Source organism: Delphinapterus leucas, chromosome X (assembly GCF_059928025.1).
Source record: "Delphinapterus leucas isolate spDelLeu-1000000601 "Yukka" chromosome X, BTC_Dleu_Yukka2, whole genome shotgun sequence".
NCBI classification, from domain to species: Eukaryota; Metazoa; Chordata; class Mammalia; order Artiodactyla; family Monodontidae; genus Delphinapterus; species Delphinapterus leucas.
In genome coordinates, this window is record NC_143150.1 from 25851207 (window position 1) to 25867382 (window position 16176).

Sequence of the window (16176 nt, forward strand, 5' to 3'; positions counted from 1 at the left end):
GTTCGTTTTTTTTCTTTCTGATCTGTTTCCCTGAGAGTCTTTAAAAATCCAATCTTAACTCTTTACTTAATTTTTGAATCTTCGCTGTGTTGGTTTAAAAAGAGAAAAAAAGTGACCGAACATAAACTAAAAACCACATTAATGGAAGGATATCTCCCCCCTTAGTTCACTGGGGGACCTGTGGACACCTCATGAATAAGTTGATGTACATTCTGCCTCACATCTTAGAGTAATAAACCCCCAGGTCCCACCATAGTAGAAGCAAAATGCCCACTTTCTATGAGAAAGATGTGTATGTTGAGAGGCATTTGACGATTGTTTGTCACTTAGAGTAAGTTTTAAGAACAATTTAAAGATCTAAAACTTTGCAGCAATGCTGCTGGGTGTGGGTGTGGCTGCCTCTTGTGCCTGCTCCTGGTGGGATCCCTAGCCTTAGTTGAAAAGTTCTAGAGTTGGGACCAAACTTAATCCAGCACTAAGCACATGACAGCACTGTTAACACGCTACAAAATGAAGAGGTTGAGCAGGGTGATAGGTTTCTTCTAGTGCTAACTTTCTGTGAAGTTGCTGTATTTCAGTTTCTTGCTCCACACTGGGATGTGCAATATTTAAGTTCTGAACTGTCCTCATTGCTAAAATCTAAGTTCTTTGAGGACAAGGATCAAGTCTGATTTGTTCTCTCCCTGTTTTGATTATCTATCACTGTGTAGCAAACTACTCCAAAACATAACAGATTAAAACAATTATTATGATTACATTTCATGATCCTGTGGGTTAGAAAAAAGAAATTCTTTTCTTCCCTCCCCTTCCCTCCCCTTCCCTCCCCTTCCCTCCCCTTCCCTCCCCTTCCCTCCCCTCCCCTCCCCTTCCCTTCCCTTCCCTTCCCTCCCCTTCCCTTCCCTTCCCTCCCCTTCCCTTCCCTCCCCTTCCCTCCCCTCCCCTCCCCTCCCCTCCCCTTCCCTTCCCTTCCCTCCCCTCCCCTCCCCTCCCCTCCCCTCCCCTCCCCTTTTCTTTTCTTTTCTTTTCTTTTCTTTTCTTTTCTTTTCTTTTCTTTTCTTTTCTTTTCTTTTCTTTTCTTTTCTTTTCCCGGGTAGGGAAAAAAGACAGAAATTCTGACAGGGTATGGCCAGGATGACTTCTCTTTTCTCCATGATATTTGGGCTCTCAGCTGGTATAACTCAAATAGCTGGGGGCTGGAACAGCTGGACAGCAGCCAGGAATCCCTCTTTCTACCTACAGCCTCTCTACTTGGGTTTCCTATGGGCATGGCAGCCAGTCTCGAGTTTGTCAGAGCTCTTATATGGTGGCTCGGGGCTCCAAGAGGTAACGTTCCAAGAGACAGGAAACAACAAGATACCAGTCTCTTAAGGCCTGGGTCCAGAAATTGTCCCAGTGTCCCTTGTGTTATATACTGTTCATCAAAGTAGTCACAGAGCTTGTCCAGATTCAAAGGGAGGGTCATAAATCCTACCTCTAGCGGAGAGAAGTATCAAAGAATTCGTGGCCATCCTTAATCTGCCATACCACTGTATCCCCAGATCCGAACACAGCATCTGGCAGAAAATTGGTAAGAAAATGAGCGAATGAGTGAGTGGCTTAGTTGTAGTGATATTGAAGTGCTCTTCTCATATTTGCTAATGAAAAACTCTTTTTGGTTGCCTAGAACACACAGATGATATTAGGACCTCAAATAAGTCAATTCCCAAATGTAGAAGCAGCCTAAAGGTAAGATTACTGTTCTCCAAATAGCACAGGAACAAATTCATAAAAGATGAAGTGATTATATAACAGTAGCAAAGTAATTACTCTTTTTTTTTTAACTTATGAGACATTCCACCACTGCCAGAGCCTGTCCATAATTGACATCATTTATAACTTTGTGTAAGCATCAATAATCCTCTCTGCCTTCAGTGGGCTAGATAATCAAAATTTGAAACCAAGGAAAAATTAGAAAATAAGGAGCACTATCAGGAAGTCATAGGAATACTGCTGTGAACTGGCTCACTTTGCTGCTCCAGCTCATGAGAAAACCAAAGACGAGCACCCCAAAACTAATTGAGGTACCGCAAATGCCTTGAGCATGGCATTCTTGGCAAACCCTTTACTTACCCAAGTCCTTCCCTTCCTTTACTATACCCCATTCAGTAACGAAATCTTGATTCATGCACCTGATTATTCATGGTACCTGGCAACAGCCATGATTACTATCATAACTTGTTTAATAAATTATGCCTTTCTGCGCTTAATTGATCTGGGAACGTATACCATTTGAAATCCTGTGAATGGCAAAATGAGTTATTAAATCAAGAATGAGGTTAAGGCGAAGGTTGCAGGAAGATGATCATTGCTGTTGATCTCGGATTTGATGAAGACTTAAGAATAACCATACTTGACAGATACAGATTCCTGTTTTTTAAAATGTACATTTTATTGAAATATTAGTATTTCCAGAGTAACTGAGAAGTTTACATTTCTCTACAAGAGATACCAAAGTCCTCTGCTGTCTCTAATGTAATCTAATATCCTCCTATCAACTCATTTTTATAAAGTGATGAGGATATGTATTCACTCATTTATTCAACAGATATTTCTTGAGTCACCCACTCTGTGCCAGGAACTGTGCAGATGGAGGTAAACAAAAGAAACAGAGTCCCCTTATTCACAGAACTCCCTTTACATTCTAGTGGTAGAAGCAGTCAAAGCATCAAGTAGATACATAAAGAGTTAAATGAATTACAAATTGCAATAAATTCTGTGGATAATGGAACATCAGGGAGCTTGGGGTTCATCAACTCAGGGTCCCAAATTCGACTGCTTTGATGAAGCAGTCAGGTAACCGTAATGGATGTAAGACAAGGTATTCTAGCAAATGAGACCAAGTCATTAAACAATTACAGAAGTGAGACTGACCTGGAAGTTTTCAGCAGAAACTCAGGGATGGGACTAATTGACTCAGGTGAGCTTGAGGAGGCTCCTGGATGACTTGGAAGAAAAAATACAAAGCTTATTTGGACTTTGAGCAGCTTAACTATTTGCAGGAAGTTTCATCCTTTGACATCTGGGCCTATAAATAATTTTAGTACAATTTGAAATGTTTGTGTTAAACAGATGAATTCAAGGGGAAAAAACAATCATCCAAAAAATTCCCATTTACCACACTGAAAAAAATTCCCATTTAACCACACTTTGGTGTCATTTGTAATGGTAGACCCTACAGTTTCTTTCAAGATAATCCACATTGGGGAAGATTAATCATTTCACTCTTGAGATTGATGAACATGGCAGTGTTTACTTGGTTCGCGTAATGGCACTGTCCTAGGCTCTGGCCTACAGCAGACAAATTGCCTTCCCCATACAGTCTAGTGAGGAAAACTGACAATAATGAAAAAGGTAAATGTTAGGTAGGTATAAGTACTGTCAAACGAGATAAAGAAAATTTAGGGACAGAGAGTGACCATTTTAGACAGAGTGGTCCGGGAAATCCTCTCTGGCCAGATGACAGTAGAGCAGAGAGCTCATAGCATTCATCTATATGTTAGATGATCTTGGCAAGAATGTTTCCTGCCACCTGGACCCTTCTGCAGCAGCTTATCACACAATCCAGAGCCTGGCTGTCACTTTTAGGGTCCACTGAATCAAGATTCTGTGGCATTGTGTGAAACAGAAAGGTAGAACAAACCTTTCTCAAGGAATTACTACATACTGGTTATTGTACCAGGTTTTACTAATAAATGGATGGGGTGCCTGTCCTTCAGGAATACATTGAGAAAAACTGAATACCTCAGACAAACTGAATGGCCTCTGAAAGAGAAATCAGCAACAGCCCTCGACCATTTAAGTCATGAAAAGAATTTTTAAAAATAGCAGATTGTCATCAATTAGTGTTGACCCTAAAAGAAATCAGATACGTAGAAACCACATCCTGATTTGGAATTATGAAAAAGAGGAGGTAAGGAAAGCTTATATTTTAGAATATTTATAAGGAAATGCAATGTTATTATAACATTAAAGCATTCATTGAGTTAACATTCACAGTCTATGTACAGGTATCCCCCAGAAGGTCTGTACCTAATCATTCATAATTTTGCTGAGGAACAAATTTGAATTCATATGCTTTGTGTTTAACTTTTTCATGAATCTAGTAGTTAAGGACCTCCAAGTATACTTACTAATGGCAAATCTTTGTGTATTTTTAATCTTAAGAATGTGAAAGACATTATGCCAGGTACACAACTAGGGGCTGATAAACACACAATGCAACAATTGCTGAATAAATTGAATAAACTAAGGACTGGGGGAAGCTCTTTCTAAGGCATCAGCACCTGCAAATCTATCTTGTGTTCACCTTTCTTTCTAAAGTGAGGCACTGCACATAACCTGCCCACATTTGGAAAAGGGACCCAAGAGTGGGTTGGCTCTGCCATGATTCCTTGTGAGTCTGTCTGTCTTCCCATGTTGCTTTTCCTAAGCAACCTCCTTTGCTTATCACTTCTGTAGTTGTCCCAAGTGAGAAGTAAGATTTCTGCTACTTGCTAATAAAGCACTTTGATCTCGTGTATGTGAAAGGTGTTACGTGTGTGAAGTTGGGATCTCCTGATTTTCAGACAACTATTTTGTCTAATGCTAAAGTTCAGGAAACATGTTCAAGACACATTTAAAAACTTACAAAGTGCTGAAGGTTCCAAGATTTATAGTGCTGGCTAGCTCCTGAAATCAGCAGTCAACACCTAAAGGTACCAAAAAAGAAGGAATGTGTGACTTTCACTTCTTTGCAAATGCTCTTGGGCAAAGAAATCTGAGCACAAATCTTTCAAAAGCTGTTCAATTGATTATTTGTGATATTTAGAAACTCAGATGTTCTGAGGTGCTTAATAATGGTGATTAGTAGTACCAGTAGCTGTCTACAGCTTATCTCGGTGTGAATAGGTGTCTTCTAATATTTTACCTATCTTACTTACTGCTCAATTAGGATTGAAATTCGAAAGGATCAAATCCTTAATACCTACTTCTCAGCCATACGATTTGCTTGCAGTGACTCTAGCTAGTTCTGTCATCTTATCTTGTCCCTGGAGAGGGCAGAGTCAATGCAAGTCTAGGGAGAAAGAACAAATGACATCTTGTGGTGCATCTCCACCATACACCCTGCACGTAGAAAGTGCTCAGCAGCTGGTAAATGTCTACAAAGTAGTGACATCCTGTGGATGAAAAGCACTTTCTTTTCATCTGTAGCCACATTATTTACATCTTGACTAAAAAAGTCTACAGCTTAGGCCATTTAGAGTCCAGGTCAAAAGACGTCCACCATTTCTACCACTTACTAGCTGCGTTATCTTGAGCAATTTTTTTTAACCTCTCTGAATGTGTTTCCTCATTTTTTAAAACAGGCTAATAGTAGTACCTACTCAGGGTTATATTGATGGTAAGTGAAATAAAATAAGGAAAGTGCCTGGCATGGTACCTGACTCATAGTAAGTGCTTAATATCTTATTTATACAAACACATGTATTTACATATATTTATATATATATATACTTTATATATCTAGGGTGCATAATAGAATATAATTTGAAAGGTCCAGTTCAAAAGACAGTCACTTTACTGGGTTACTTTACTGTTACAGCATCTTTGTGAGGTGACTGGGGATAAGACAGGGAAGAACTATCACTCTCACTTTCCATAAGGAACAAACGAGGCTGAGAGTAATCCCATTTCTTAGGAAAAGTCACATCGATGATTATTAACAAGCCAGAGCTAGAACTGGCGTGGACAGTTAGGCCACACTTTTTCCTCCTGGAGGGAAGAGTAATCCATGGCCAGGCTATAGGCAACAAGACAGACTTGCCCTGTATTTAACGACTATCCATTTATTTGAAGGGCAGATTCACAGAAAAGTGACAGGAAAGGTTAATGAGGTTAACAAAACTCCATAAGGCTGATTACAAAGATAAACCATTTGAGTAATGTGGAAAACAGGACAAAAACAAACCAACCAAAAAAATAAAATAAAACTTGAGACTATTCAAGAGTTACAAGGGCTTCCAGGGCAAATATTTCAGGATTCAAATTCTGGACAAAAATAATCATGTGTCTAAATGAAGCAAACTGGCACTTCTGCAGTCCTGAAAATGTGACTGTGTTGTCAGTTTTCTTATTGCTTCAAAACACTTGATCTTTTTCCCATTACTTTGGGGATTTCAGGCATCAAAAGCAAGCCTACTTTTGACAAGCAATTACCAGGGCAGATGGGAAAATAGGCACCCTACCTCAGGGTGAGTGCCCCCATTTTGTTTTACTTGAAACATCACTAGCCATGAGGAAAATAATTCTTCTTAAAAAGCTATCTGCATTTGCAATAGCACCACCTTTCCCAAAGTCCTAGAATGTTGATGGGTAATGCTCCTAGCTGCCTTTAATGTTACCCATTTGGTAGGTATTATTTATTTGGGCTAGTGACCAACTGAGTAGGATTAAATCAGCCTGCTCTATTTAACTAAAAACTAATGAGATTTTATTGGGTTTGCATATGAACATTCACTGCATTCACATTTGCAGAACATGAAAACAGGTTTATGCTATAGAAGTAAATGTTTTCATGGTACTGTACCAGCTTAGATAACATACATCAAAAAAAAACTAGCATGTGATGTGTGGAAACCCCCAAAATATCTGAACATTAGAACCCTCAAATGTATTTGAGTTATGAAATACCAAATTGTAATTACATAGTTGTATATAAAGGAATAATGGGGTTAGTGTTCATAAATTAAGCATTTGAGGAGGACCATTCATTCTTTCCAGTCACAGGGGTACTATTTAATTCCCTGAAGTAGTCAATTATCAGACAAAACTCTCATGATGAGAAGGTCGTAATTCACAATCCAGAATGCTGGCTTCTAATAAATGAACTGTTTACACAGGAACCTCAAAGTGGTCTCTGAAACCCTTGAAGTAGTGCTGTGGGATAGGCTGGAAGTATTTTACAACTTCATATAAAAATATTTGAGTTGGGGCTTCCCTGGTGGCACAGTGGTTGAGAGTCCGCCTGCCAATGCAGGGGACACGGGTTCGTGCCCCGGTCTGGGAAGATCCCACATGCCGCGGAGCGGCTGGGCCCGTGAGCCATGGCTGCTGGGCCTGCGCGTCCGGAGCCTGTGCTCCGCAGCGGGAGAGGCTACAACAGTGAGAGGCCCGCGTACCGCAAAAAAAAAAAAAAAAATTTGAGTTGAAATTCGGTGGAGCTTTCTTGAGCACATGCTGTGTACACCAGGCACTGGGAACGACAGAGGAAGATCATACCATCCTTACCCTGGAGTGACTGTCTAATAAGAAAGACAGACCCATATAACTCTCATCCAAGACAGGCTATGACAAGTGCGATAGCACAGATATGAGCACTAATGAGAATAATAGGGCTGGGGAAGAAATTAACATTTATTTGGGACAGATAAATCAGGTTAAGACATATTTTTCCATTTCATAATCTCTGGATTTGAAGGGATCCTACAGTTTATCTTGTAGTCCAACCACTACTTTGTCATGACAGTTTCAACATGACTCCCCAAACTGCAGTTTTGCAAACCCTATTCCAGAGGTTTGTATGGAAGTATTAAAAATTCATGCCTCAGATTTCATAATGGTGAGATTGTGAACCGGTTGGTGACTTGCCTGCCTTTATACATGTGGTTTACGCCTCCTGGCTCCTTCCTCAGGAGTTCATGCACCTTAATTGACTGAGTATATGCTGTTTTTGCTTTCCCTAAAGTTCCCTCTTTAGCACCATCAACATCACTTGGGAACTTGCAGGAAATGCAAATTCTCAGGCCCCACTCCAGACCTGTGAATCAGAAACTCTGGAGGGCAGGCCCGGCAGCCTGTGTTTTAACAAGACTTCCAGGTGATCCTGGTGCATGATCAAGTTTGAGAGTCACTGGTGTATATGAGAGAAAGATAACCAGAAAGGACTGAGGACCAGTACTACAGTCCCAAAATTACACTCTTAAAAGAAGATCCTTTATTCATTGTGTGCCACAGTGGATAAGAGGGCATCATAAGCCCTTTGTCCCAACCGCTCAGAGGTATTTGCATTCCAGTAGCACCCCCAGAAGCAGCAGTGATTTAGCCCAGATGACACAATCTACAGCTGTGGAACGTTACGGTATAATAAGCCCGCGGAGAAGATGTCAGGAGAACCATGAAACCACACCTCATATGCAGCAGGTTTCTGTCCCTTGGAGATTTGAACCAACTGACAACTCATAGAGGAATTTACAGGGCAGGATTCCAACACCACTGAGCAGAGGATTCACATAGCCTCTCTCAGCCCAGTCCTTGTCGATGCTATCTCTTGACCAGAGCTGTCAGCTGCGGAAAAGATTTCATCTGTTCCTGTGGAAAAAACAACCTAACCTGTCCACCTGCTGCTAGATCCCCTGCTGGCCAGGTCCTTGATTTTGAATGTTACCCTTCAAAGGTTGCTTATGCTCCTATTAGCAACAAAAGCAAATAGCTATAACTTCCCTAGCCCTTGAGCCTCATTTTCCTTACGAAAGATTTTAATCAGAAATACCATGCAGTAAATTACATCTTCTTTCAGCAATTTAGTTTTCAGCCTTGTTTTTCAAACCAACTTTTGTGCTTGAGGTTAATGTTTTTTGCCTGAGGTGTTGAATGAATATTGGAAATTTGACACCAAAGACAAAAGACAACAAAGAAGGGAAGAGGAAAATGAAACCAAGAATTTATTGAAGGCTAGGGATAATTTGACTATGCCACGAAAATAGCAAATACAGAATGAATTAGACCTTTTGCATCAGAACTGTCTAACAAGCAGCTTGTTAGTTAAATAAGGCTCTCGGTAAAGTGTACTGACTTGCGTTTTCCAAGATGCCCTGTTCTTCAGACCAAGCTCCAAACACCTAGAGGATTCAGCATTTAGTTAAAGGGAGAAGCAGTTCCTCTGAGGTTGCTGCTTTAGCATAGGGACAGCAGGTCGACAGCTTGGCCTGTATTATCCAGAGAAGAAGAAAAGAGACACTTGTGAGGGGTGATCTTCCCCATACATGTTTTTAAAGTCACATTGGACACGTTCATCCAAGTTCAAGTTATCTTGCTCTAACCCACAATAGCAGGGAGAAGTCCTTGTTTTTAGAGGTTCAAGGAAGCAAAATATCCCATCCAAGTCTGTGGATCAAAGAAGGAGAGCCCCGGACAAAGATGGAAAGCATGCAGTACCCGCCATTGAGAGTACACAAACACACACACACAACCAACACAAAAGACAGTCACACTGGGCACATACCTGCTATACACATGTGCAGGGCCAGCTTCATGATAGTCCAGACAGTAGCTTCTGTGATCTAGTTTGGAAGGTTCACAAGAGTTCCGTATATTACTTAATGGAAAAGTTTCAGGAAAAGACAGGTCCTTAAAGGTTTAGGACTCACGTTGAACTTTTTCATGTGGCAAAGGTTTAAGAGTTCAAGATGTTTCCTCAGGACAGACCCAAGGACAGGCCAAGTATGACAGCCTCACTTAAATGGTGATTTGAAGAAGCTGGACAGGAAACAGGGAGGCACCGCAATTGGGCATGACAAAAAACACGGAAAGTAAGATTGTGGGATGACTGAAGACAGACCCCAGCCATAGATGCCTCACTACTTCAGCAAGGATCTAACCTAGGAAAAAGGTGAATTATGCAGGCCACCTTGGATATTGGAAACATAAACAAACAGATTATGTACATGGGGGAGAAAGTATATTTTAGTGGTTGCATAAATCAGGAAAAATAAAGCAGATACAAGGTTACCCCCCACAATTAATGAAGAAAGTTGAGTTTAGAAGCTGGAGCGCACAAAGTGGCAGTTGTGCTGTATGAAGTGGCACAATACACCATATCTGCCAAGACTATATCTGAAGGTTCCCTAAGGGCCATCTGTAGCTCGAGTAGCCTGGGGAAGCGAGCAGACTTGAGAGCATTCTTTTTGAAATGGAGAGTTTGCCTGAGAAGATTTTTTTCCTAGGTTTCTGCATGCAGTGCCAATCCAAATTACTGCCAATTAAAAAAGAATAATACTGTCCGGAAATTTAGACAACTTATACTGATGCAGGATGACTGATGTTGGTCAAAGATTATAGTAAGTACTAGTAACCCAGGAATGAAAGGAGCTAAGAGTTATTCTTGTGAAAAATGGATGACATGGAGTGTGTAAATAATGGAAGCAAATGCAGCAAGATACAGGGAATCTTAGAACATTTAAAATCCAATACGTTACAAAGAGAGTTCAATGCTGATAAATGTAAAATAATAAGTTTTATGGGGCTTTATCGTATGCTGTAAGTTGGTGTGGATCATAAAATATGAGGAATAAAAAAAGTAGGGAAGTTGAAAGACAAGTCTGAGTATTATTTATGAATGATGAGTGAAATGAATGAGAACAGATAGACAATGTCTGAATAATGATGACTTTGATGAGTCGTTATCACACATATCTGTGTGCTTCATAAAATATGAGTAATGTTAAAGAGAAGAGGAGTCAAAAGACAAGTCTACTCAGAATGAGATACAGAATGAAGGAAGAGAAGAATACAAGAGAAGTGCACAGAATAATGATGACTTTTATGAGGCTTTCACTTACCAGCCTGGATCCTTCATAAATATAAGCTGTATAGAAAATAAAAGAGCAGCGAAGAGAAGAGACAGATCTGTGTCTGTCCTAAAATATGAGCAAATAATGTCAACTAGGCTTGACAAAATAAAAACAAAAATAATTGAGCCTAGTACAGCTGTGGGAAGACACAATGTCTAGATTAATGTGAACAAATAAAATAAGCGCGTGTAGAATTGTCTTGCCAGTAGGGAATCAGCGACCACCTAAGTAGGCATCATTGTTGAAAAGCCCACCTTGTTAACTGGTAAAGCCTTGGCAAGTTCATAATTACCCCCTACCACACCCCCCCAAAAGCCATCAGCACATAGGGCTCAGGAAGCAATGTTGAACTGATCTTCAAATGAAGGTGGCCTCACTAATGCACGTTTCTTCTCAGCCCCTCTGGCTCCGATCCCTATGTAGTTTGCAGGAGATTTTCTCAGCTGGTTTCTACTTAATCTATACCCAGTTTGTCAAATTTTGCTTTGTAAAGACCTTCAAAATGTCACTGTATAAAACTAGAGACATCCTTCTCTTTTCATGTCTTGTTACATTGGATTTAGAACCAGGGACCAGATCTGTCAGGATTAGTTCAAAATCCAGAACTTGGTGACTTTCAAATATCTTCTCTATTAGAACAAATGGGATTTCAAAATCTCCCCAAAAAGGAACTGGAAGAATCAGACAAGGCAAAGCAAGTGCCAGTGTGCCATTTGCGTGCCATTCAGAACCATTATTTACAGAATTCATAAGATGGACAGCTCATTGGAAAGAAGAAACCCACTAATTTATGTCAGAACTAGGAATGTCAGTCTGAAGAGTTCAATAAAGACACTAATAGCAACAATTATACTAGCTTAGCTTTGTGCAATACTTAATGGCTTATAGTTTGTGTTGGGGGAAGGCGTTAGGTGATGCAGGATAAATCCTATCAGTATAACATATCCCAGTTCTGATTACAGTAGAATTTAGTGGTGATGTTTATTGGCCATAACATAAAACCCAAGCTTTGGCTGGTGACTGTCTTTTGCTTTTTCACAGTTTTTTTTTCTCTTGAACGATCTTTGTGGCCAAGAGCCTTTAGACACATTGCCTTGACTTGCTGATTGAAAGAATGTATAATGCCAGGGTGGAATTATTATGGTTACTTTGGAAAGTCATGTTTGCCCAAATCACATGGCCCCTTTTAATCCAAGATTGAGCTTGCCTGGATACCCTGATCTCACTTGGTGAAAAAAATGACATTAATGCCCTAGGAAAAATCATTGACCCTGCCCAACCTCTTCAACCCTACCAGCTCCAGCTATAAAATGCACGTTCTAGAGCTCAGGGCTGCCAAGGCTAGGACTGGACTCTGGTGAGACCCCCTTCCCCCCAACCCCAAAAAACAACAGACAAGTGAAAAATCTGTGCTTGGGGGTTGCCCCTGGGCCTTCTTAACTGCCAAGCTCCTAAACTTAGTTACAACTTGTTGGCCAAGCTAGAGCTGAAAGTATACTCATTTTAGTGGACTATGTCCCTGGGAGACAGCTCTGTTAAGGGCTAGTCTAATGGAATCCTCTTATTTGGCAAAGATGAAACTCATTTGTTTAAAGGGAAAATCTCCTGAAATATTTTATTTCAATCAGGCCAGAGAAACATGGTGCTATATAGTCAGGGACCATGTCTCTTTTGCAGACTTTAACTGTTAAAATTTGCCCAACTAAGTCTGCTTTTTTTTTAAAATTATTTTTCCAGAAAAAGTAATTTGGCAATATGTATTAAAAGCCTTAAAAGTGTTCACACCTATGTATGTAAATGCATAGAAAATGCCCTCAACAAAATGATATTGCTGATTACCTCTGGGGAGAAGACCAGGAACTGGGAGGGAGGTGGTCAGCAGGGACTTTAGTCACGTCTACAGTGTATTTATGTATTAACTAATTTTCATTTTAATTAATTTTAATAAGAGAAAAGTATCTTTCCATGACTAGGACTATCTCCCAAGGAAATAATAAGAAATTCATTGCAGAAAAAAATAAGAAACAACTAAATATCCTAAAATAGGGAATGGATTAAACAAGGAATACTGTTTTAGGGCTATATTATCTAATATCAAAATGATATATTAAGGAATTTCTAATTACATTGGACAATGTTAATAATACACTGCCAACTTTAAAATATCAGGATTCATGGGCTTCCCTGGTGGCGCAGTGGTTGGGAGTCCGCCTGCCGATGCAGGGGACACGGGTTCGTGCCCCGGTCCGGGAAGATCCCACATGCCGTGGAGTGGCTGGGCCCGTGAGCCATGGCTGCTGAGCCTGCGCGTCCAGAGCCTGTGCTCCGCAACGGGAGAGGCCACAGCAGTGAGAGGCCCACGTACCGCAAAAAAAAAAAAAAAAGAAAAAAAAATCAGGATTCAGAACTATACTGAGTATAATCCCAATTTTTATTGGTAAAAAAAGATATTCATACCGTCACCAAAATGTTATTAGAAGTTACTACTCGTTGGTGAAATTATTGTTTTCTTTGTTATACTGAACTGTGTTTTCCAAACTTTCTCCAACTTGGCTTCTAGAATCTAGTTTCAACATGCTTTTATATTTGCCTTTGATCTTGTGTTGCAGGCGTGCTTGTGTGATTCGAGGCCAAGTGATGGCTGTAGATGGAACCCCTCTAGTAGGGGTGAATGTTAGTTTCTTGCACCACAGTGATTATGGGTTTACCATCAGCCGGCAAGATGGAAGGTACGTCAATATTGCTTCTGATCATTGTGTGGGCCAAATACCGACTTCTAGCCATGAGTCAAACCAGGGCTCAAGTGATACAGTGTTTATAAGCCCATCTTCCTTCAAGCTGTATCTAAAAAAGTCATTGGTGTTATTTATTTCCTCTATTCCCCATCTAAATCAAACCAAGTTTAGCTCCTAACCAACCCTGTACTATTACTGTCAGGTCTTCCTGAAACCCTGGCCATGTGGAAAGTTGTCTAGCCTTCATCTAAGCCTTCATCATTTATAAATCCAGATTCAAAATCCAGTAAGATGATGCAGGTAATGAAGCACTGAACACCTAGGCTGTTCTTTCCATGATAGCCTCAAAATATTTCAGAGATAAAGTTGTCCAAAAGGTTTCTTCCAAAGGTATACAATTCAACCACATTAAGACATTAAAGGAAAAAAAAATGTGTCCTCCCTAGACTGCCTGTTTTACTAGTGGCTATAACAGGTCGAAAAGCATGGCCAGCTTAACCAATTTCCCTTGGTGTCTGTATAACCATAGTGATTTAACCTTAAGCACCAACCACCAAGCTGTTCTCTAAGGGCTTCCCCAGGTTCTCAGAGACCTGGAAAGCAAGACCACTAGTTAAATCTTTTCCTCCTGGAAAAGGATTTGCTCACAAAAACATTTTTGTTGCCATCCTTCAGGTAGACATTCGTTTAGAATATTTGAGTCAATAGGTCCATGTGTCCAGCTTAAAGGTACCTATTTATGATTCTCAGGAACATTGTAATGATGGCTTTGAGGTACCCTAGACTCCAGGTGGCTACCCTTGAAATGTCCTACTGATAACAAGCTGCTTCAGTACTCATATAAAGAGACCTATTGCCTTGAAGCTTTATCACAGTGTGAGAGACTATGTCATTTCAAGAACCTAAAATCAGATGTTATTATTAGTCCTAGCCACTTCAGAATTGTTAATTGTTCAACTTGGGCTATGCTGAATTTATTTTTTCAACTGCCTCTCAAGAAAAGGCTTACAAAAAATAGTTAAAGAAGATAATAAGGAAGAGTTTAAACCTATTTAAGAAAAACTTAAGATTTTAGGAAATTATATGAATTATTTGTATGCAAATTATATTGCTAATTAGTAATGAGCTGTCTATTCATTATAACAAGCTCAGCAGAACTACTCTGGGAGCATCTAGTCTGAATATATATATATATATATATATATATGCAATAAAAACTATTTCCTTTCAAATATTCTATAATCAGAGCTCTCTACTAATTCAAATGGACTTTTTTCTCAATTAGATTGAATGATGGAATTTTGGTAGTTCACGCACCAGTAGCTGGTACAGAAAACTGGCCTCTCCCTTGCCAGCAGGTTCAACCATGTGCCAGAAATTGAGAAATGGATTATTTCTTTAAATAGAATATGCCCACAGGGACATTTGGCTTCTTATGGAGAAATGATGTGCCTTAGGTTTTTTAGCTTGTGTACAAAGGTTTCAGTGAGTTATTCGATATTCACAAAAGAACCTAAAAGAAATGTGATGTCTAAAAAGTCTATAAACTTTCTGTTTCCAGTTTACAGAAAGCATTAAAGAATGACAATTTTTATTATTATTTTTGTGTTTTTAATCTTAAGTAAAATACCAGGACCCTCCCACTGAGCTCACTGTGAGAACTAGGTTTATATAGATGACAGATATTAGCCAGAGTCCCCTCTGGCAGTAACTCTTCCCTCAGGCTCCACAAAGGATGTAGGCATTCAAAATATGTGCCCCAAATACCAACCAGACAGTCCCACTATCATCTCTTAGACATAAAGTGACAGTGTGATGAGAGTTTCCATTTATATGTCTCTGCTGGTTGCTACCTCAGACTGAGTTAAGTACATTTCAGAAGTAGAATATCCAGAGAAACTACAGATCTTCCTCAGTTTATGATGGGATTACATCCCGATAAATCCATCGTAAGTTGAAAATATTTTAAGTTGAAAATGCATTTAATACACCTAACCTACCAAGCATCATAGCCTAGCCTAACCTACCTTAAATGTGCTCAGAACATTTCCATTAGCCTACAGTTGGGCAATATCATGTAACACGAAGCCTGTTGTAATAAAGTATTGAATATCTCATGTAATTGATTGAATACGGAACTGAAAGTGAAAAACAGACTGGTTGTGTGAGTACAGAAGAGTTGTAAGCATATCAGTTATTTACCCTCGTGATCACGTGGCCAACAGAGCTGTGGCCCGCTGCGCTGCCCAGCATCACAAGAGAGTTTCTATCGCATATCGCTAGCCCGGGAAAAGATCAAAATTCGAAGTATGGTTTCTACTGAACGCTTATCACTTTTGCACCATCATAAAGTTGAAAAACCCTAAGTCAAACCATTGTAACTTGGGGACCATCTGTATACCTGAGGGCAAAAGGATTATAGAAAGGTTGAGGTTAGCATTTAGATACCTAGTAGACAGGGTGTGATATGCAAAATGCTGTAAAGTTCTGGCTTTCTGTCTCCAAATCTCAATCCCACCTCTCTGCCACTGTGCCTTTTGTTCCCATCAATGGTATCACTGCTTTGGGTTAAGTTATTGACTCTTTCAAACTCCCTGTTATATGCAAATATGTTATGGTGGCTGGAGAACTAATTACCCACATTATCATCCATCTGCACAAGTTAACTGACAACTTTCCATAGGGAACCAGGAAGAGTCTAGGTCATGAGACCAAAGTGATGTATAAAAAGCAGAAGGAAGGATGGGAGTGGAAGACGGGTCCCTCTAAAAGTAAGAAGAGATTAGGTATGCAGA

The 16176-nt window shown here is 39.9% G+C and overlaps 1 protein-coding gene across 1 annotated transcript in view; it reads left to right on the forward strand.

Annotated features, from left to right (window-relative positions):
* TENM1 (teneurin transmembrane protein 1) overlaps positions 1-16176 on the forward strand; it is a 353672-nt gene that overhangs the window by 189836 nt on the left and 147660 nt on the right. Inside the window, exon 12 of the mRNA XM_022561862.2 lies at positions 13256-13375. Within this exon, the coding sequence (XP_022417570.2) occupies positions 13256-13375 (120 nt within the window). The remainder of the gene's footprint in view (positions 1-13255; positions 13376-16176) is intronic.